The 22,234-nt window shown below is 47.7% G+C and overlaps 2 protein-coding genes across 2 annotated transcripts in view; both read left to right on the plus strand.

Annotated features, from left to right (window-relative positions):
- LOC130022215 (zinc finger protein 426-like) overlaps positions 1-11,537 on the plus strand; it is a 69,372-nt gene extending 57,835 nt beyond the window's left edge. The window contains exon 5 of the mRNA XM_056112968.1: positions 11,443-11,537. Within this exon, the coding sequence (XP_055968943.1) occupies positions 11,443-11,537 (95 nt within the window). The remainder of the gene's footprint in view (positions 1-11,442) is intronic.
- Positions 11,538-14,254: 2,717 nt separating this feature from the next.
- Positions 14,255-16,490, plus strand: LOC130022111 (zinc finger protein 883-like). Its single transcript, XM_056112851.1, has one exon. It carries the CDS (start codon positions 14,410-14,412, stop codon positions 16,306-16,308), a length of 1,899 nt encoding a protein of 632 aa, XP_055968826.1. The 5' UTR covers positions 14,255-14,409; the 3' UTR covers positions 16,309-16,490.
- Positions 16,491-22,234: the final 5,744 nt, after the last annotated feature.

Consider the following 22,234-nt stretch of genomic DNA (forward strand, 5'->3'; position numbering starts at 1 on the left):
TAGCTCACCCCAACTCTGAGAAAGCCTGGAGATTGCAGTCACAAAACCCGCATACCAGAATTTTCAACAGATTATATCTTGGTGAGGTCTGTCCTGAGACGGTGGAGTTAGGGCAGGGGTCTGGCAGCAATTTTGATTGTGGAAGCAAGCAGTTGCCGGGGTCTCTGTTTGGACAGGCCCCTGGCTAATCTGTCCTTGGAGGGCTCTAATCAAAGCTGACCCGGCTTTGATTCCCGGGATCCCATAGGGTCCCTTGAGCATTGCAGGAGTAGACCACTGTTACTGTCACTGTCCTCCCTTTGTTCATTGATTTGTTCGAACGGGCCCAGTAACGTCTCCATTGGAGACTGTTGTTACTGAGTTTGGCATATCGAATACATCACGGGGAGCTTGCCAGGCTCTGCCGTGCGGGCAAGATACTCTCGGTAGCTTGCCGGGCTCTCCAAGAGGGGCGGAGGAATCGAACTCGGGTTGGCCATGTTGGCTGCATGCAAGGCAAACGCCATACTGCAGTGCTATCGCTCCAGCCCAGGAGTAGACCAAAAACAAACAAAAAATTTTATTAATAATAAAGGGCTAGTGTGATAGTACAAATTGTAGAGCATTTGCTTTCCTCGCGGCTGACCAGGGTTTGATCCCAGGCACCCCATAATATCTCCTGACTATTGCCAGGTGTGGCCCCAAACAAACAACAACAAAAAAAAACCACTATTTTTTTTTTTTAAATAAAGCATTGGGGCCAGTAGTGCAGTGAGTCGGACACATGCATGCTCATGGCAGGTTTGACCAACCTCCCTCTCGGCCCCTCAAAAAAAAGAAGTCTTTCTCTAGTATTTGTCTTGATATATGAGCATTCTTTGTTTTGTTTTGTTTTGTTTTTGCTTTTTGGGTCATACCCGGCGATGCACAGGGATTACTCCTGGCTCTGCACTCAGCAGTTACTCCTGGCGGTGCTCAGGGGACCATATGGGATGCTGGGAATCGAACCTGGGTCGGCCGCGTGCAAGGCAAATGCCCTACCTGCTGTGCTATCTCTCCAGCCCCTGAGCATTCTTTGAACTACTTTTTTGGAGATTGTGTGTATCTCTCCTGTCCCCCCCCCCCCCCGCCCATTTCTTTTATTTGTGTTGCCCTTTTGCTGCAAACTTGGAGATGGTCAGGGATTCTGCCCCACTGTCCATGTGTCTCTGAGATGCCACGTCCTCCACCGGTAAAGTAGGTGCTCAGTCCTCTGAGTGCCTCTCCCTGGGTCTATCTCACTGCTCGGGGAGCAGATGGGGTGGACTTTGGGGCCTCACCTGGCAGTGCTTGAGGGCTGTTCTCTGCTCTGTGCTCATGAGACCAGTGGACAGTGGGTCCCAGGGAAGGCCCCCGGGTTTCGATGGCCTTATCCACTCAGAGTGGTGTGCTGTCTCCTGCCTCTCTGTTCATACCTTCATTGGAAGTTCTTAAATGTGAACATTCTGTAGTACTTTCAACAAAAGGCTGTCAGGAGGAAATGAAGGAGTTGGAGGCTTTGAGCCAAACTATGAACTTTCACATGAAGATTTCTTTTGTGCCAAGTGTAATTTCCCCCCCTAATTTTTCTTACACAAAATCGGGTACCAAGAGGAGTTAAATCTTATAATCTGTGAAAATCTGACCTATAAGCTCTGAGCATCACCGGATTTGGCACCAAAATAAAATCAAACCAAAGAACAGTCCCTGGAATATAGTGCTGGATTTCACACCTCTGCTCTTGGCAGGTAACTTCCTCTTTGCCTTTATTTTGAGGTAGAGGAGAGTTGTGGGTTTCTGCCAAACCCAGCAGTGCTCAGGGATCACTCCTTGGGGATTCAGGATGTGAAGTTGAGGTTGCATCATGCATGGCAAGTACTTGCCCACTGGCCTCTCTTTCAGAACCCTCCAGACCTTTCAGTTGCAGCCTGTGCTTCCACCTCAGGGTCACACCAGGAGCCAACAGGTGCCAGCTGGGCCTCATCCCTGCCCCCTGTCATGCCAGTCTGTGTCCTTCTCATAAGGTCCATAGGATTTATATAGAATTTAAATTCCTGGGGTGAGAAATAGGCCAGCAGTGCAGCGTGGCCTGCAAAGCACCCAGCCACGGTATCATCAACAGAGTCCCCCAAGCACCACCAGGAATAAGCCCCAAGTTCTGCCACTTGTGTCTCCAAAATCCAAACCTGCATCCTACAAAACCTCAGGCAGGGTGTCGACTCCTAAACAAATAGTACTTTTTCATTTTTCATTTGGATTATGGATCGTACCCTGTGGTTGCTACTTACTGGAACCTTACTGTGATTGCCGGGATTGAATCCAGGTCAGCCAACTGTAAGCTAATACTCTACCTTACTACAGTTCCAGCCCTGTAGGATAACACTCTTTTGTCCTTCCTCAGGTAGCTTAGGTTTATCGGTCACACTCATCCCAGTGCTCCCGAGTCACTCCTGTTCCTCTGTTTATCTGTAAACTCTTCTCTTGTGCTCTCCTCCCCAGCCAGCTAATCACCTTTTCTCCCTAATCAGATTCTGTTAGCTTGTAAGGTCAGATCTTTCTAGGACACTGAACTTGTATTATAAGTTAATGTTGCCTTTCTCCTCTCCTTATGTCTTTTAAATAGTTTACCTTAAAGCAATGTCCTTTCTGTATGGACACAGGAAGACAGTTGATATTATGCTTTGTAACTTGGGAGTTGATTGACTCCGAATAATATCTACTCCTGAGCATCTGCTTTCTAGACTCAGTTTCCCTTAGTTCGTAGCACCCCAAAAGCAGGGTCCCAACGAGGGACTGAATGGACCCAGGGCAAGCTGTGAGCTACCCTGGCATTGAAATGGGACAGGCCAGAGCGCCCACGATACTCAACTATAAGTTGAGGGCATGATCATGGACAAATGCTGTCATGATCCAAAAGTAAGTAACGACGAGACTAGGACCCTGCTGGGGCTAGGAAGACTAACCTGGCCTAAAGAACTGCAGAATATATAGTGAGATGTCCTCAGGAAGAACCAAACTGTAGGTTTATATCTCTTACTGTGCTCATACAGAATGACATTGCTAGAAATATTAGAAGCAGATTTACTACAACTATTTAAATAGATTACTAGCTGAGGAAGAACACACCCTTGTTGGGATCCCACCCTTGAGCAGATCTCCTAGTAATCTGGAGTAATCTCTTTATTTTTCTTTTTGAGTCACACCCATCGATGCTCAGGGGTTACTCCTGGCTTTGCACTCAGGAATCACTCCTGGTGGTGCTTGGGGGACCATATGGGATGCTGGGAATCGAACCCGGGTCGGCCGCATGCAAGGCAAGCGTCCTACCCGCTATGCTATTGCTCCAGCCCCTGGAGTAATCTCTTTAGATGAGATTTTATCCTTGAATTAATCTCCTCAAGGAGTGGTCTTACCTCTCTTTGTTGATTTGTTGATGTTCAACCCACCTTTGTGTCACCACCCTATGTGATTGCTATATAAACTAAGACTGTAAGGTCGGAAGGAGCTCGGCTCAGAGATCCAGAGTCAGAGCGAGAGGGGCTCAAGCTTGAGAGAGAGAACAGCCGAACAGCCGTCCTGATCCAGGCCACCCACAGGGGCTCAAGAGCACCTAACACGGGCGGTGAGACAGAGCACTGGGATGGGTGTGACCCGATAAACCTAAGCTACCTGAGGAAGGACAGAACAGTGTTATCCTACACAGATAAATTTATGGATTTATTTTTAGTTGGAGGTCATACCCTGCAATCCTCAGTGGTTACTCCTAGTTGGTTCATCACTTCCTGAAAGGCTGGGGACCCTGTGGGGTGATGGAGATTGAACCTAGGTCAGGTGTGTGCCTGGCAGGCACCCCATGCTCTGGGCATTCTCTGGAGCCATCACCAAACAACTTTCATGCTGGTTAAGTTGTGAAATTAGCTCTTCTTTTTCCTAGTTAGTACATGTAAGTTGCCATAAAAGATAAAAATGGTGGTTATGATGGGCCCACACAGGCAGGACATGGCAGTGGCATTTGGGGGACTGAGAGCCTCCTCCCCAGGCTGGACGATGGAAGGAGGACAGGTGAGGGAAATGGTGAAACAGGAACGGGGCCCCAGGCTGGCCAGCAGTCGGTTTTATTTTTCTCTCCTTCCTGTTTGATCTCTCCCCTTACAACACAGTTGTAGTCATCATTTTGGCCATAAGAGTTCCATCATCCTAGTCATTAGAGTTCCATCATCCTAGTCTCCTCACAGACCTCAAAGTCTCCAGAGTCTCAATTCTCCTCCTTGTCTTCAAGGTTCTCGTCCTCAACATCTAATCTTCAGCATCTGGTATTCACTATCTCCTTCTCGGCATCTCCTTCCCAGAGTCCAGTGTACCTCCTACAAGTTTCTGCAGCCACAAGTCCCCGTCGGCCACAAGTCTCTTCTTCTCACAAGTCTTCATCCTCAGTCTCCTTTTCCCCCTCACGTTGTCGACTCTCTTAAGTCTTCTAAGTGTCTCTCATTTCTCATTTTTTTATTGTTTTTTGTTTAAATTTTTCAATGAAACACCCTGAGATACAGTTACAGACTTACACACTTCCGTGATTAGGTTTCAGTCATACAATGGTCGAGTCCCCATCCCTCCACCAGTGCCCATTCTCGACCACCAGTGTTCCCAGTGTCCCTCCTGCCACCCCCACCCCATCCCCTCCCTGCCTCTGTGGCAGGCACATTCCCTTTTTTTTTTTTCTTTTTGGGTCACACCCGGCGATGCACATGGGTTACTCCTGGCTCTGCACTCAGGAGTTACTCCTGGCAGTGCTCAGGGGACCATATGGGATGCTGGGAATCGAACCTGGGTCGGCCGCGTGCAAGGCAAACGCCCTACCCGCTGTGCTATCTCTCCAGCCCAGGCAAATTCCCTTTTACTCTCTATCTCCTTTTGGGTGTTATGGTTTGCAATACAGGTAATAAGGGGCCATCATGTTCGTTCTATAAAATACTTTCAGCACACATCTCCCATCCCAAGTGAGCCCTCCAAGCATCCTTTGCTCTTTCATATCCTTTGCTCTCTAAGTCTTCTGCCTCTTCTTTCCCTCACCCCTTATATAGGAATTATGTAGGGTGGGGATACAAAGGTGGGGTTGAATTTATCATAACAACAAAGAGAGGTAAAGGCCACTCCTTCAGGACAAAATCTTATCATCTAAGGAGATTAGCACTGTAGCACTGTCCTCCCTTGTTGGTTGTTGTTCATCGATTTGCTCGAGTGGGCACCAGTAATGTCTCCATTGTGAGACTTGTTACTGTTTTTGGCATATCGAATACGCCATGGGGAGCTTGCCAGGCTCTGCTGTGCGGGCGGGATGCTCTCGGTAGCTTGCCAGGCTCTTCGAGAGGGGCAAAGGGTTGGCCTACCTGCTATGCTATTGCTCCAGCTCTAAAGAGATTACTCCTGGGGCTGGAGAGATGGCACAGCGGGTAGGGCATTTGCCTTGCATGCGCAGCCGACCCGGGTTCGATTCCCAGCATCCCATATGGTCCCCTGAGCACCGCCAGGAGTAACTCCTGAGTGCAGAGCCAAGAGTAACCTTTGTGCATCGCCAGGTGTGACCCAAAAAGCAATAAATAAATAAATAAAATAAAGAGAAGATTACTCCAGATAATCCTACCAGCTGAGGGATAGCACAGCGGGTCGGGTGCACAGCGGGTAGGGCTTTTGCCTTGTACAGGGCATTTGCCTTGAATGCAGCCCACTGGTTCAATTCCTCTGTCCCTGTCCCTCTCGGAGGGGGTGGGATTCCATCCAGAGTGGGTTGCTTTTTCTTTCCTCAGCTAGTAATCCATTTAAACAGTTATAGTAAATTTACTTCTTATAGTATCTCTAGCAATGTCATTTCGTTTGAGCACAGTAAGAGATATATCAAGCTTAAAGTTTGGCTCTTCCTGGGGACATCTCACTGCATATTCCAGGCCACAGTCCTCAGACCAGGTTAGTCTTTCCTAACCCCAGCTAGGTCCTTATTCAGCTACCTCTTTTTTGGGTCATGATGGAGTTTGTCTATGACCGTGCTCTTAACTTATAGTTAAGTATCATGGCGCTTGGCCTGGCCCATTTCGATGCCAGGGTAGCTCACAGCTTGCCCTGGGTCCATCAGCCCTTCATCAGGACCCTGCTCTTGGGGTGCTAGGAACTAAGGGCAACTGAGACTTGAGAAAATATGGATGCCCTGGAGTAAATTCTATTTTGGAGTCAGTTAACTGCCACGTGACATAGCATAGCATCAACTGTTTTCCTGTGTCTAGACAAAAAGGACGCTGCTAAAGGGGATTGACTCAGTAAACCTCAAACTCCTAGCGAATCAATGAGCAAGCTGGCAAGAACAACGCAGTGTTATTCAACAGCAAACCACTCACATTTTTATCTGGATGTTTCTGTTTTGTTTCATTTTGGGGCCTCACCCAGCAGTATACTCTGAGCTTACTCCTGTCTCAGAAATCTCTCCTGCTTGGCTCAGGGACCCTACGGGACGTGGAGAAGCCAACTAGGGTCAGCGCTCTCCCACTGTGCTGTCACTCTGACCTTGAACCTCATTTTCATCTACTTCGTTAGCTTTCTGTTTAATGTCATGACATTTTCAGTTAGTATGATCCAAGGGACCCAAGAGCTAGGACAGCAGGTCAGCTGCTTGTCTTGCCTCCCTGAGAGTGACAGGCAGCCCAGATCCCCACCCACTCTGCGACCCTCGGAGGGGAAGGAGCATCTGACAGTGTGTGTCTCACTGGGTCTGTGAGCCGGTGACCAAGGGTTTTGCCGGTCAGGACATTTCCAGCTCCAAAGCAGGGACTTCCGGTCAGGGCCCTAGTGGTGGTGGTGGGGGGGGGGCGTTGTGCTCCTCTCTGGTGCTCACAGCTCCGTCTTTTCCTCCAGGTCTTTGCATGGAGCTTCCTGCCGACCTTCGGAAATAATAGGCTGGACACAATGGTCACACGCGGTCTGACAAACTGTCCCCAGGTAGGAGGAAGTGGCAAAATGAGACGATGCAGTGACAGGAGCACCCAGTCTTCCAGAGCCATTTGTCCCAGTTGTTTCAGCAGGGAACCCTGGGGCATGGCTTCTGGTCAGAGTACTGCTCTGCTGTTTGAGGCCTCTTTGCCTCTGTTTGTTTTGTTGATTTGGGTTTGGGCAACATTAGGGGTAGTCAAGGATTACTCTCAGACGGTGCTCAAGGGTCTTCCTGCCAGGCTAGGGGACCCTATGGGTTAGGGGATCCATGGCTGACTTTTTCAGAGTTTTTTTGCTTTCTGTTGTTAGGGGATGGGAGGGGCACACCCAGGGTTCTTCTTGGCTCTGCATTCCAGCATTGAACCTGGCAGTGCTTGGGGGACCCTATGGGACGGCCGGGATCACCAGCCCATGCCCGCTGTCCCCGGTCACACTATTCTATTACTGCATCTTCTGCTTTGTTTCCTTTTGTATTAATTCTTCTGCCTCAGTGGATGTGCCCAGGGCTTACTCGTGGCTCTGGACTGTAGATTCACACTGGACAGGCATCAGGGGCTGTGGGGTATGTGGGCCCCATTTGCATCCAAGCAACTACAATGACTCCATGCCCCAGGTCATGGGTTTCCCCTATTTTGTCCTTTTTTTTTTTTTTTTTTTTTTTTTTTGCTTTTTGGGTTACACCTGGTGATGCACAGGGGTTACTCCTGGCTCTGCACTCAGGAATCACTCCTGGCGGTGCTCAGGGAACCAGATGGGATGCTGGGAATTGAACCCGGGTCGGCCGCGTGCAAGGCAAAACGCCCTACCCGCTGTGCTATCTCTCCAGCCCTACTTTGTCCTTTTTGTTCTTAAGATCCTTGCCTGCCTGCTTCCATTCACTCGCTTCTGGGTACACAGTTCTACGCATGCACCTGTCCCAGGGAGCCGGAGCGAAGGATCTTTGGAGCTGGTGGAAGAGTTTGATGTCAAAACTCATTTACAAGCTTCAAGAGTTACTTGGGGCGGCCCTTAACTGAGTTAGAATACTTCAGGCACATATGTCCACACATAGTTTTGAGTTACTTGCTGGAAGCTGAATGTCCCCTTCTCATCCCTAGTGATCATGGGGTATGAGAGGCAGGGGGTGTGTCGTCAGTGTTTCGGGCCAAACCCAGCATTGCTTTTTTGAGTTCTGGTGCATTTGTGCTCCGTTCTTTTATTATTTTAATTTTATTTATTTGTTTATTTATTTATTGCTTTTTGGGTCATACCCAGCAATGCACAGGGGTTACTCCTGGCTCTATACTCAGGAGTTACACCTGGCGGTGCTCAGGGGACCATATGGGATGCTGGGAATCGAACCCGGGTCGGCTGCATGCAACGCAAACGTCCTACCCGCTGTGCTATCTCTCCAGCCCCTATGCTCCGTTCTTACTCTCTGCAGTTCTTACTGAACCAGTAGTGCTGAGATTGGCCCTGGGGTGTGTGTGTGCAAGGCTGGTGCCTCTAGGAACCTTCTAGTATAGCGTCATCACAGTTTACCAATCTAGCTGCCTTAGAGTGACTTATTGGGCCAGTCACCCAAGAGGCTGTGAAGCTGCTTCCTCCTCTGGGAGAGGCCCTGAGCCCTCTGGGTCCCTGGGGGTCCCGTTCTCACAGCTCAGGGAACAGAGTGAGGACTGACCCTGACTCTCATCCCCCTCTGTGTGTCGGATCAGGACACTTTGACCTTCCCAGACGTGGCCGTGAGCTTCACACCTGAAGAGTGGATGTGCCTGGATGCCTCTCAGAGAAAGCTCTACAGGGACGTGATGCTGGAGACCTACCAGCACTTGCAGGCTGTGGGTGAGAGCTCTGGGGGATGGACCCAGGTTGTGTGTTCAAGATGTGACAATCACGCAGATGACTGTTTCTCTTTTTTTTTTTCTTTTTGGGTCACACCTGGCGATGCACAGGGGTTACTCCTGGCTCTGCACTCAGGAGTTACTCCTGGCGGTGCTCAGGGCACCATATGGGATGCTGGGAATCGAACCCGGGTCGGCCGCGTGCAAGGCAAACGCCCTACCTGCTGTGCTTTCTCTCCAGCCCGATGGCTGTTTCTCTTGGTCCTGTCTGTTTTTCTCTTTTTGTTATGGGCCACACCTGGCAATGCCAGGGGTTACTCTTGGCTTTGTTCTCAGAGATCACTCTTACCGGGGCTCTGGCATCCCTATGGGATGCAGAGAAGCGACGCAGTTCGACCACATGCAAGGAAAGCCATCTACGCACTGTGCTTTCACTCCGTTTCCTCCAAATAGTTCCTTTCATTGCTGGTTAATTGATTTCTTGTTCTACCCTTCGCTCTGCACTCAGGAGTTACTCCTGGCGGTGCTCAGGGCACCATATGGGATGCTGGGAATCGAACCCGGTTGGCCACGTGCAAGGCAAACACGCCCGACCCACTGTGCTATCGTTCCAGCCCCGAAACTTCATTATTCTTTTTGTTTGTTTCTTTGTTTTTTTTTTTTCATTTTGTTTGCTTGAGTGCTGCACCCGACAGAGCTCAGAGATTACTCCTGGGTATATATCAGGAATTTCTCCGGGTAGTGATCTGTGACCATATGGATGCCAGGGATCTAACTCGTAAGTGTGTGTCAGGCACATGCCCACCCTGCTGGACTATCATACGGCCACAAGTTCATTTCTTTCTTAGGGTCTCATGCAACAGGGCTGCTCAGTGCTTGAGGTCTCCCCAGTGGTTCTTGGGAAACTTCAGCATGACTCACTTTTTTTTATTTATTTTGCCTTTTGGGTCACACCTGGCGATGCACAGGGGTTACTCCTGGCTCTGCACTCAGGAGTTACTCCTGGTGGTGCTCAGGGGACCATATGGGATGCTGGGAATCAAACCCGGGTTGGCTGCGTGCAAGGCAAATGCCCTACCCACTGTGCTATCTCTCCAGCCCCTGAAATGTGGGTCTTATGTCCCTGTTAACAACCAGTCTGGAGCACATGAAAATTCTGTTCTTGTCATTTTATTAATTTTCCTGATTTTATTTGGAGCAAATTGGTTTGGGCTGTCTCCTTTTCCTCGTCACTAACCCTAGCTTCCATATCGACGGCAGCAGGGCATTCCAGGGTGAAGCCTGAACTGATAACCTGGTTGGAAGGAGAAATCCTGAAGTCGGGGAAGAGAGGCGTGTGTGCAGGTGAGTGTCTGAGGACCCTCTCTGACTGGGTCCCTCCCTGGGCAGTGTGAGGGTTCCCCGAGGCACATGAATCGCACCGCTGACCCAGGGAAGCCTCAGGCTCCTAGATCCAGACTTCTGTGCAGTGCTCAGGCTGCCTTTCACTCCCTTGGACTGTCCATCATGGAATGACCTTGCACTTCACTTTCTTGGCTTTTTCTTTACTCTTCTCATCTGTCAGGCGAGTAGAATAGTCCATGGGATTTCTGGCCCTCAGGCATATGTCTGTGCATTACCAGCTGATGTGCTGCCAGCGATGTCAAGGCACCTTTTCCTGCTGGACACCCCCCTGCACTCTCTGTCACGCTTGCCTTTGTCCTCAGATCATTAGCATGATTTTTGGGTATCCTAGGAATCTTATTATTCTTTGGTCTTTGGGACCTTTGATGCTCAGAAGTTCTTCCTGTTGGATCTCAGGAGTTGTTTTGGGTGGTGCTCAGGGGTCAGCCCGTCAGCCTCGTGCAAGGCAGATGCCTACCTGCTGTTCTCTCTCTGACAAAACAAAAGAAATATCTTTTGTTTTTATGTTGAAATAGGGAATGAGGGAGCCTATAACAAAGCTAAATCGAATCGGAGATTTTGGACACCAGCAGGGTTATTGGGTTTTTTTGTTTGTTTGTTTGTTTGTTTATTTTTGCTTTTTTGGGTCACACCTAGGGATGCACAGGGGTTATTTCTGGCTTTGCACTCAGGAATCACTCCTGGCCGTGCTCAGGAGAACATATGGGATGCTGGGAATCAAACCCGGGTCAACTGCGTGCAAGGCAAACGCCCTACCCGCTGTGCTATCACTCCAGCCCCTACACCAGCAGGGTGATTGCCTTGCATTGGCTGACCCAGGTTGAATCCCTGGCATGCCATGTGGTCCCTAGAGCCTCACTCAGTGTGATCAATACACAGAACTCTCAAGTTGGGGCTGGAGTGATAGCACAGCGGGTAGGGTGTTTAACTTGCATGCGGCCAACCTGGGTTCGATTCCCAGCATCCCATATGGTCTCCTGAGCACTGCCAGAAATAATTCCTGACTGCAGAGCCAGGAGTAATCCCTGTGCATCGCCAGGTGTGACCCCCCCCAAAAAAAATTAAAACTCTCAAGTTAATTAGGGGATTGATAGGCTGCTCATGGCAATCCCCTCCAAGGACCTTCCCTTTGCTGTGGGCCTGTCTGGACTGAGATGTCCATAGAGGCGTCCTCCAGCTGCCCAGCCTCATTCAGCTACATTCCCATTTAACCAATTCTTCCATTGCATTTTGTGATTGATTTCAGATCTCAAACCACAGCTTCAGGATGTGGCATGGCTGCAATTTGATTTGGGAACAGGATCACCAAATGCAAGTGAGCTGGTAAGATTCACACATTGAATATAAATATTATGTTGGATGAATAGGTCAGTAGACCGAGAATGTGACTTGAGAGGTGGGAGATTGGGCTCCATCTATCCACCACATATATGGTGTCTGGGAATCACAGAGAGGAAATTTGAAGCCTAATGCTGGGAGTAGAGGGCCCTTAGCCCCACTCGGTGCTAAACTTATTCATTTAAAATTTAAAGAAATTCTTCTTCTTTTTCTCCTTCCAATTATTATTGCTTTTTGGGTCTTACCAGGAAGTATCAAGGGTTATCACCTGGATCTGCACTCAAAAATTACTCTTGGCAGTACACCATGGACCATGTTCTATGCCAGGGATAAAATCAATGTCTATTAGGGGCTGGAGCGATAGCTTAGTGGGTAGGGCGTTTGCTTTGCACGTGGTCGACCCAGGTTCGATTCCCAGCATCCCATATGGTCCCCTGAGCACTGCCAGGGGTAATTCCTGAGTGCAGAGCCAGGAGTAAACCCAGTGCATTGCCGGGTGTGACCCAAAAGGCAAAAAAAAAAAAAATAGTCTATTACATGCAAAGCAAATGTTCTTCCCACTGTACTATCACTCCCACAAGCTCCTGACTCCCTTTTTATGACTTTTTGGGTTACACTTTGAGATGTTCAGGCATTATTCCTGCCTCTGCACTCAGGAATAAATCCCGTCATTGTTTCAGGGATCTTATAGGATACAGGGAACCCAACCCTGATTGGCTGCATTCAAGGAAAATGCCCTCCAGGCCCAGACCTTGGGATTTTTTTTTTAGTAGATTTAATTTTTTTATGATACTTTTAATTTTTACTTTTTTTTTTTTTTTTTTTTTTGCTTTTTGGGTCACACCCAGCAATGCTCAGGGGTTACTCCTGGCTCTTCACTCAGGAATTACTCCTGGCAGTGCTTGGGGACATCCGGCAATGCTCAGGGGATTACTCCTAGCTCTGCACTCAGGAATAACTCCTGGCGGTGCTCAGGGACCATAGGAGATGCTGGGAATCGAACCCGGGTCGACTGCATGCAAGGCAACTGTCCTACCTGCTGTGCTATTGCTCCAGCCCCCACAATTTTTTTTTTTTTGCATCAGTGGGCATCATTTGCTTATTTTTTTTTTTTAATTTTTATTAGTGAAACACCATGAGATACAGTTGTAGACTTACAAATTTTGTGCTTGGGTTTCAATTATACAATGATCAAATACCCATCCCTCCACCAGTGCCCATCCTCCACCACCACGGGTCCCAGCATCCCTCCCACCCCCCATCCCACCCTGCCTCTGTGGCAGGGCATTCCCTTTTGTTCTCTCTCTCCTTTTGGGTGTTGTGGTTTGCAAAAGAGGCATTGAGTGGCAATCATGTTTGATCTATAGTCTACTTTTTATTAGTGAAATACCATGAGGTACAGTTATAGACTTATAAATTTTTGTGCTTGGGTTTCAGTTATACAATGATCAAGTACCCATCCCTCCACCAGTGCCCATCCTCTACCACCATGGGTCCCAGCATCCCTCCCACCCCCCATTCCCCCCGTCCCACTCTGCCTCTCTGGCAGGGCATTTCCCCCTGTTCTCTCTCTCTCTTCTTTTGGGTACTGTGTTTTGCAAGAGAGGCATTGAGTGGCAATCATGTTTGGTCTATAGTCTACTTTCAGCATGCTTCTCCCACCCTGGGAGGATCTTCAAAACACCCTTTATTTGGTGCTCTCTTCTCTATCTGAGCTTCCTTTTCCCCTAGCACACCCACACCTTTTTTTTAATACTGAAGAAATATCATGATCTCTATCATAAGCAAGCATGGTGCTTTTTGTTAAAAAGAACTGGTTTGTTGGCCCTAGTCATGGTGCAGTGGGAAGGGCACTAGTTTTACACAGGAACAGAAACTTGGGCTTCATCCCCAGCACCTAAAATGTCCCCCAGAAATCTACCACAGTAATCCCTGAGTACCACTGAGTGTGGCCAACCTCAAAATAAATACAAAATACAAACAAAAAGAAGAAAAATTTGTTGATCCTGGAGAGGAATCCCCCTGTGGTGAGATGTTTTCAGTGGCCTCTGTGGTCTACCTCAGCTCTGTGGGGATGCAGTTACCTTCACACATGCACATTGGTCTCCACACTGAGTTCGAACCTAACCCAGACTCGGGGGTATTTTATTTTGCTCAAAACTAGCAGTCCAGTGTTTTGCAGAGTGTCTTATTTCCATTTAATTTACACAGCTTAATAACCCACATCCTTCCATTTTGTGCATCTATCATGAAGGTAAATTAGTTCGTTTCTGGGAAAAGCCATCCATCTGTCGGGAATTGCATTTGTGTGGTGAAAATATTAGAAACCAACCAGAAGGTCTTGATTTCTTTAGACATGGAGACTTTTTTTTTTTTTGCTTTTTTTTTGGGGGGGTCACACCCGGCGATGCTCAGGGGTTACTCCTGGCTCATGCACTCAGGAATTGCTCCTGGTGGTGCTCAGGGGACCATATGGGATGCTGGGAATCGAACCTGTGTCAGCCATGTAGGCTGCATGCAAGGCAAACGCCCTACCCGCTGTGCTATCGCTCCAGCCCGACATGGAGACTTTTAAGGACTAGAGCAGTAATTGCAATCCTTCTCTCCTGTTCTACAGGAAACCAGCCAGCCCTGGTGGGATGTCTCTGACCATGCACTCTGGGACAAAATCTTGAGTGAGCAATCCCGCCCTCAGCACTACTGGGAGGCCGAGACAGTTGGAAGGTCTTCTGAGGGTGATCAGAATGGAGAGAGCTTCCTAGCTCCGAAGAAGCTCTCGTCTGGTAAAAGCTCCTCCGAGTATGTTCCACTCAGTCCATGGACTCCAAACCCCCCAGTGCAACAATCCTGGGACTGTGAGAGAGGAGCACTGTTTATGGCGAGTCCCTCATGTCAACAGGACCACAAGCAGAGTCACCATGACCAGAACCTGTCCAAGTGTGAGGAGTGTGACGCAGCCTTCCCGTGTTCTGGGCACCATGGGGTTTCCATAGAAACCTACAGTGGACATAACCCCCAGGAATGTCAAGAGCAAAGGCAAACATTGAGTCAAGTGTCACCTCAGCCTGTCCCTCAAAACGTCCACACAGGAGAGCAGCCGGGTACTTGGAAAGAGTGTGGACAGGCCTTCAATCGTCCCTCACATCTTATAATACAGAGGAGAGTTCATACTATTGAGAAACCGTATGTATATAAAGAGAATGGGAAGGCCTTTGCCCAACCCTCAAGCCTCAGTTTACACAGGAACATTCATAGTGAAGAGAAACCTTATTTATGTACTGACTGTGGAAAGGCCTTTTTTCACTTCTCAAGCCTTTCTGCGCATAGGAAAATGCACACGCAAGACAAATCTTATTCATGTAAGGATTGTGGGAAGACTTTTATCTATTACTCAAACTATTTTATACACAAAAAAACGCATATTGAACAGAAATTGTATATATGTAAGAAATGTGGGAAGACCTTTGCTCATTACTCAAACCTTTTGAGTCATGGGAAAATTCACACAGGACAGAAGTCGTATATATGTGAGGTCTGTGGGAAAGCTTTCAGCTACCCCTCACGCCTTATTAGACACAGAGAGAGTCATAATAAAGAGAAACCTCATACCTGTAAGGAATGCGGGAAGGCCTTTGCTGTTTTTGCTTACCTGTCTGTTCACAGAAAAATTCATACTGGAGAGAAACCTCATAAATGTAAGACGTGTGGAAAGGCCTTCATTCACTCCTCAGCCCTGACTGTGCATATGAGAACTCATAGTGGAGAGAAGCCTTATGTATGTCAGGACTGTGGGAAGGCCTTTCGTCGATCTACGGGACTTACTGAACATAGGAGGGTTCACACCGGAGAGAAACCATTTAGATGCAAGGAATGTGGGGAGACCTTCATCAACACGTACAGCCTTCTTCATCATAGTAGGCTTCACACTGAAGAGAAACCTTTTGTATGTGAGGAATGTGGGAAGGCATATTATTATTCCGCAAGTCTTCGTATGCATCGGAAAATTCACGCTGGGGAGAAACCTTATGTTTGTAAGGATTGTGGGGAGGCTTTCTCTCAAAAGTGGTCTCTGACTCAACACAGGAAAATTCATAATGAAGAGAAACCTCATCTCTGTCAGACATGCGGGAAGGCCTTCCCTACATACTCAGGCCTTGTTCTGCATCAGACAATTCATATTCGAGAGAAACTTTATAAATGTAAGGAATGCGGAAAGGCCTTCACTCGATCCATCTCTCTTATTGTGCACAGGAAATCTCATACTGGAGAGAACCTGTATGCATGTCAGGAGTGTGGGAAGACCTTTATTAAAGCCTCACAGTTTACTGTACACATGAGAATCCACACGGGAGAGAAACCGTTTATATGTAAGGAATGTGGGAAGGCCTTTATTACCAACTCCAGGCTTCAAGAGCATCAGAGACTTCATACTGGAGAGAAACCTTTTGTGTGTGAGGAGTGTGGGAAGGCGTATCGTCATTCCTCCAGTCTTCGTAGTCATAGGAGACTCCACACCGGAGAGAAACCTTATGTTTGTAAGGAATGCGGGAAGACCTTCTCTGAAATTCGGAACCTGAATAAACACAGCAAAATTCACAGTGGGGAGAAACCGCATCAGTGTCAGACGTGCGGGAAGGCCTTCACTCTGCGCTCAGGCCTTACTAAGCATATGAAAGTGCATACAGGAGTGAAATCGTATGTATGCAAAGAGTGTGGGAAGGCCTTTGTGTTCTCTTCAAGCCTTAGGAAACATCTTAAAATTCATAAAAGGTGACTTGAGGGGATACGCTGCCACCCAACAGGTCAACCTGTACTTGTGTGACGAATGCATCAGCCACCCGATGGTGCCTTCAGACTTTCCGATATCCCAGAATTGTCACTCTGCCTCTGTCTGGACCCCAACAATTTGGGACCATGTTTCCCGAGAAATTAAAAGGCCAAAAGTTAGGTATGTGGAAGTCATGCCCACGAAACACCTCTGGCTCAGCTACACAAGCTCATTCATCAGCCTTGCTTCAGATACCCATAAATAAATCTCAAAAGAGATCAAAAACAGGTCATTTAAGTAGTTGATGGTCATGATTCAGAGACTCACAAATGAATCTCGAAGGAGAGCAGCATACCGCAGACTGCTTCTCCCCACCCCGCCCCAGACTGCTTTCACTGGGGCATCTTGGAGGGGTGCAGGTCTGTCCCTCCACCTGTCCCAGATGAACCCCAGCAGCCACAAACCTCCAGAACCTAGTCGCCACCATGCTCCCAGCTGACCTTCACAGGCTTGTTCCAAGCCCCCCAGGCATGAGGTGAACCCACTGAAATACCCAGGTATGCGGGACTAGTGACTGAAACTCCAGGCTTCACAGAATCAGGGATGGGTGACCTCTCCCCATCTCCCTGCCCAACTGATTTCCCAACCGATTTCCTGGCATCACGCCAAAGAACTGCCTCTGGGCACCATTTAAGCACATTCACTGCCATAATTCAGAGACTCACAAATGGTGAGTCTCGGAGAGCAGCACAGCACAGGCTGTGTTGGCTCCAGACCCCAAATCACTTAATCACTTAATCCCCGTTATTCATCGATTTATTCGAGCGGGTGCCAGTAACGTCTCCATTCATCCCGGTTGCGTGCTAGTGTAGCCCAATGGTATCTGTTCGTTTTAGGAACATGTAGAGCCTCAAACCAATCATTTAGGGTCTTGACGAAAAAGTCTGACCATCTTATAGGTGGGCGTCCACGTGATCTTTTGATGTCTCGTGGAATCCAATCAGTAATGGCTCTAGTCCAGCGGTTGTCTGTAAACCTCATTACGTGTCCAGCCCATCTGATTTTTGATGTCTTGGCAAATGAGACAGCGTCCCTGATTCTTGAGCGTTGACGAAGATCAGAACTCCGGATTCTATCTCTCATTTGAGTGAATCGTGATATTCCAAGCATAGTTCTTTCGATTCCTCTTTGAGAGACCCGAATAGTGTTCTCATCCTGTTTTCGTAGGGTCCAGACCCCAAATATTTAACAAATTTTAGAATTCCAGGACACCTCATAATATTGATGGCAAGCAATACGGAATCAATTCTTTAGCATCTGCAAAAGGGTCAGGCTGGAGTGGTGGTAAGATTGAAAGTAATGATGGTGGGAAGGTGCACTGGTGGCGGGATTGGTGTTGAAATATTGAATGTAAGCAATTAGTGTGAACAAGTTTATGAAAACTATAAAAATACTCAAAAAGTAATGCAGAGTTCATGCCTGCTTCAGTCACCTTGAATCAATGGCTGAATAAATACGTCGACATTTAAAAAAGTGTATTTATGTTTTGTTTTGGGGTCTGGTATTACTGAGGGGATATGGCTAGTGGTTATCAGGAATGATTTTTGGCTGTGCTTAAAAATCAGCCTTTGTCACCCTTAGCAAGGCAGACGCCCTACCTGCTGTTCTCTCTCTGAACCACTAAGAAATATTCTTTTATCTTTGTTTATACAGTAAATGGCTGTGTCCACAACAAGCTAGGTTGGTCCACAGCAATAGTGCAACGGGGAGGACTCCTTCCTTGCACATGACTGACCCAGGTATTATCCACAGCATCCCATATGATTTCCTGAATATCACTGGGTGTGGTAAAAAAAATATGTATAATAAGTTAGTGTGGGGCTGGAGCAATAGCACAGCGGGTAGGGTGTTTGTCTTGCACGCAGCTGACCCAGGTTCGATTCCCAGCATCCCATATGGTCCCCCAAGCACCACCAGGAGTAATTCCTAAGTGCATGAGCCAGGAGTAATTCCTAAGTGCATGAGCCAGGAGTAACCCCTGTGCATTGCTGGATGTGATCCAAAAGCACTGTCACTGCCACTGTCCTCCCATTTGCTCCAGTGGGTCCAGTAACATTGTGAGACTTGTTACTGTGTTTGGCATATCCAATACATCACGGGTAGCTTGCCAAGCTTTGCCGTGCAGGCAAGATACTCTCGGTAGCTTGTCGGGCTCTCTGAGACAGGTGGAGGAATTGAACTCAGGTTGGCTGTGTTGGCTGCGTGCAAGGCAAACGCCCTACCCGCTGTGCTAACGCTCCAGCCCGACCCAAAAGCAAAAAAAAAAAAGTTAGCGTGGGGATTGCCCAGCTCCTCACAGTGATCCTCTCAAAGGATCTTCCCATTGCCGTGGGCCCATTTGGACTATGAGAACCATAGAGATGTCCTCCACCTCCACCAGCTCAGCCTATTCAACCAGCTGCCATTGGACTAATTCTTGCTTATTGTGATTGATTTCAGACCTCAAACCACTGCTTCAGGATTTGGCATTGCTGCAATTTGATCTGGGAACAGGGTCAATGAACATGAGTTAGCTGGTAAGATTCTCGTATTCAAAATATCATTCTGGCAGAATAGCACAGTGGACCAAAGCATGTGACTTGAAATGTGAGGGTCAGCCTTCATCCCTGCCACCAAATCTATGGCCCCTGCACACCACAGGGAGAAAATCTAGTGCCTAAAACTGAAAATAGAGGGCCCGTAGCCTCACTGGGTGCTAAAATCAGTAAGTTGAAAACCCAAAGAAATTCTATTATTTTTTGTATCAATTAAAAACGGATTCTTTTCCTTCTATAGAAAGTAAGCACAAGTGGTAATTGTTTCAAAGAACTGGTTTGTGGACCCTAGTGACAATGTAGTGGGAAGGACACTTGCTTTGTATGAGATGAAAACCTGGACTCCATCCCCAAACACACCCTATGGTTCCCCAGAACTGCATGAGGAGACATCCCTGAGCACTGCTCCGTGGGCCCCCTTCCCAAATACAACCAAGAAAACAAAAAAAAGAACAAAAAATTCACTGATCCTGAGTTGATGCTCTTGTCCTGAGATGTTTTATTTATTTATTTTGCTTTTTGGGTCATCCCCAGTGATGCTCAGAGATTACTCCTGGCTCTGCACTCAGGAATTACTCCTGTGGTGCTCAGGAAACCGTCTGGGATGCCGGGGATTTAACCTGGGTCGGCCGTGTGCAAGGCAAACACCCTCCCCACTGTACTATCACTCCAGCCCCTGAGATGTTTTTAATGGCCCCTGTGGTCCATCTCGACAAGTTGCCCCCGGACCTGATCAGGACTGTAGTGCAGCATCCAGCCTTCCACACAGTCCCAGATAGTGATTGACAGGCTCAGAGAGAAAATTGTCAGCGACTCCCTGGTGAGGAATAGAGGACTCCTGATAGCCCAATCTAAGATTTTTGGCTATTGGTTCTGCCAACACACTGGGCAACCAGGCAAAGGTTTGAACAGAGCAAAGGCAAAGTTGTCATTTGAAGAATCTCTACAGTCGTCCCCAGGGAATGAGGTACTGGGTCTCCACACCGTCAAATTCCAGACAGATCCCCAGAAGTTGTGAGATCGTGATCAAATGACCACTGATGACATTAAGAGAATAAAATTTGGAGGAGTGTATTCACAGCAGCTGGCGGCTGTCCTGCTAGGTAAGAACAGCAGCCTCCCAGCAGAAGCACAGGCTTTTGGTTAGGAAAAACCAAATCCTGGTGTACCTGTTATTTTTATTTATTTTATTATTACTATTATTATTATTATTTTGCTTTTGGGTCATACCTGGTGATGCTCAGGGGTTACTCCTGGCTCTGCACTCAGGAATTACTCCTGGCAGTGCTCGGGGGACCATATGGGATGCTGGGAATCAAACCCGGGTCAGCCGTGTGGAAGGCAGACGCCCTACCCGCTATGCTATCACTCCAGCCCTGTACCTGTTATGTTAATAAGCACTCACAAAATTAGTTTAACTTCACCAGGCCAATGGCCTGCTGCCTGGTAAATTTATGTAAGCGTAGTGATAAAAGCATAATTAGAAAGGAGAAAAAGAGACTACCAAAGCAATCGACTATTGATCTTTAGCCATTTCACTTTTGGGGATCCCAACCCATTCTTCCTATTTGCACTCCATGACTGGTGCACCCTAGTGGTGTCGTTACAGGAAATTCAGTACACTTATGGAATAACTCCTCTAACTAAAAAAAGTAAATTTCTAAACTAACTAAACTTCATATTCTTACTGTGACACACATCAAATCATCATAGCCAATGATTGGTCAGCATTTCTGAAAAAGAGACTTTCTCCTGCACCCGTGCTGAGCAATTGTTCTTCCCTACTGGTTCACATATTGAAGAATTTAATTCTAGCTGGATAATCCTTCTACTATGAAACGACGAAAGACTACTCAGCTGCATGGCGGTGAAGGGACTTTCTGTTCTTGTGGCTGATCCATGTTAGATTGTGGTCAGATTCACTGCACTGTTGATCTTGAGCACTGTTTGAAGAGTTGCAGAGTACAAAGATGAGTATCTTGAGATCACCAATGGCTGTGAACACAGATACACACACACACACACACACACACACACACACACACACAGGAATATTGCTTACATCTATAATACTTCCCCACTTCATCACCAATCCTTGAGCCCCATTCTGGTCCATGTGATTCGCTGAGTTTCTACCTCACACCTATAACTCTGAAAACATGAAGAACTGAAACTACTCCAGCAACTGGAAATTCAGTGCGATGTAAACTATTTCTCTGAAATAGTCCAGCGCAAAGTAGCTGACCCAGGCTCTATCCTTAGCAGCCTAGAGGGTTCCCTGAGTCCAGTCCAAAGTGATTGCTGTGAGCACATAGTCAGGAATAAGCCCCTCAGCACTACTGGATTGAACCTCCCCCCTCCCCCCAAAAAATAACAGATCAAGAATATCTGAATATCAACGTCCTGTAATTTCTGATCAATTTGGGGGGAAAGGAGTTGGTGGTTCAAGGCTGGGGCGTGTCCTGGCAGGTGTTTGTAAAGGAATATTTGTGATTTTTATCCCCTCAGTAAAAAGGAAGAATTTTTATACCATGTGCCATCTGTTTAGTCCCTCACTCTTCATCTACCCAGAACTGGTAACCTCCAGAAGTACCGGTTACCTTATCCTACTCCACAAATGGGAAAATAGTTAATCTTCTTTTGTGTGTGTGTGTGTGTGTTTTGAAATTTTTTTAATCTTTTGTATAAATAAACTAAAGTATGGATGCAGTGACCTGGTGGGGAAATATGGGAGCAAGATTGATCAGGTTTACTCTGAAATTAGTTTTTTTTGTTTTTGGGTCACACCCAGCTGATGCTCAGGGGTTACACCTGGCTCTGCACTCAGGAATCACTCTGGCAGTGCTCGGGGGACCCTATGGGGTGCTGGGAATCGAACCCAGGTCGGCCGCATGCAAGGCAACCGCCCTACCCGCTGTGCTATTGCTCCAGCCCCTGAAATTAGTTTTATGTGGGATTCATCAGATGGTCTCATTTTTCTTTTTCTTTTTTTTTTAATTAGTGAAACACCATGAGGTACAGTTGTAGACGTACAAATTTTTGTGTTTGGGTTTCAGTTTTACAATGACTTGAGTACCCATCCCTCCACCAGTGCCCATTCTCCACCTCCAATAATTAACCTCCTGGAACCAGAAAAATACCTCGACAGTAATAGTTGGGAGCCTGGCCCTTTAAGGATCTGATGACGTCACGGAAAGCCCGGTCCTTCTTTTCCCCGGGGCTGTTGACGGGTCCGGGCGGAAGTGCCCGTCGTTCGCCGTCGCTGCCGAGGATGAGGGGCGGGTGAGGAAGTCCCGTGGGGGACTGGGGGGTCCTGGAAGGCCGGTTTCCTCGCCGAC

The sequence above is a fragment of the Sorex fumeus genome, unplaced genomic scaffold (genome assembly GCF_029834395.1).
Source record: "Sorex fumeus unplaced genomic scaffold, SorFum_2.1 ptg000019l, whole genome shotgun sequence".
NCBI classification, from domain to species: domain Eukaryota; kingdom Metazoa; phylum Chordata; class Mammalia; order Eulipotyphla; family Soricidae; genus Sorex; species Sorex fumeus.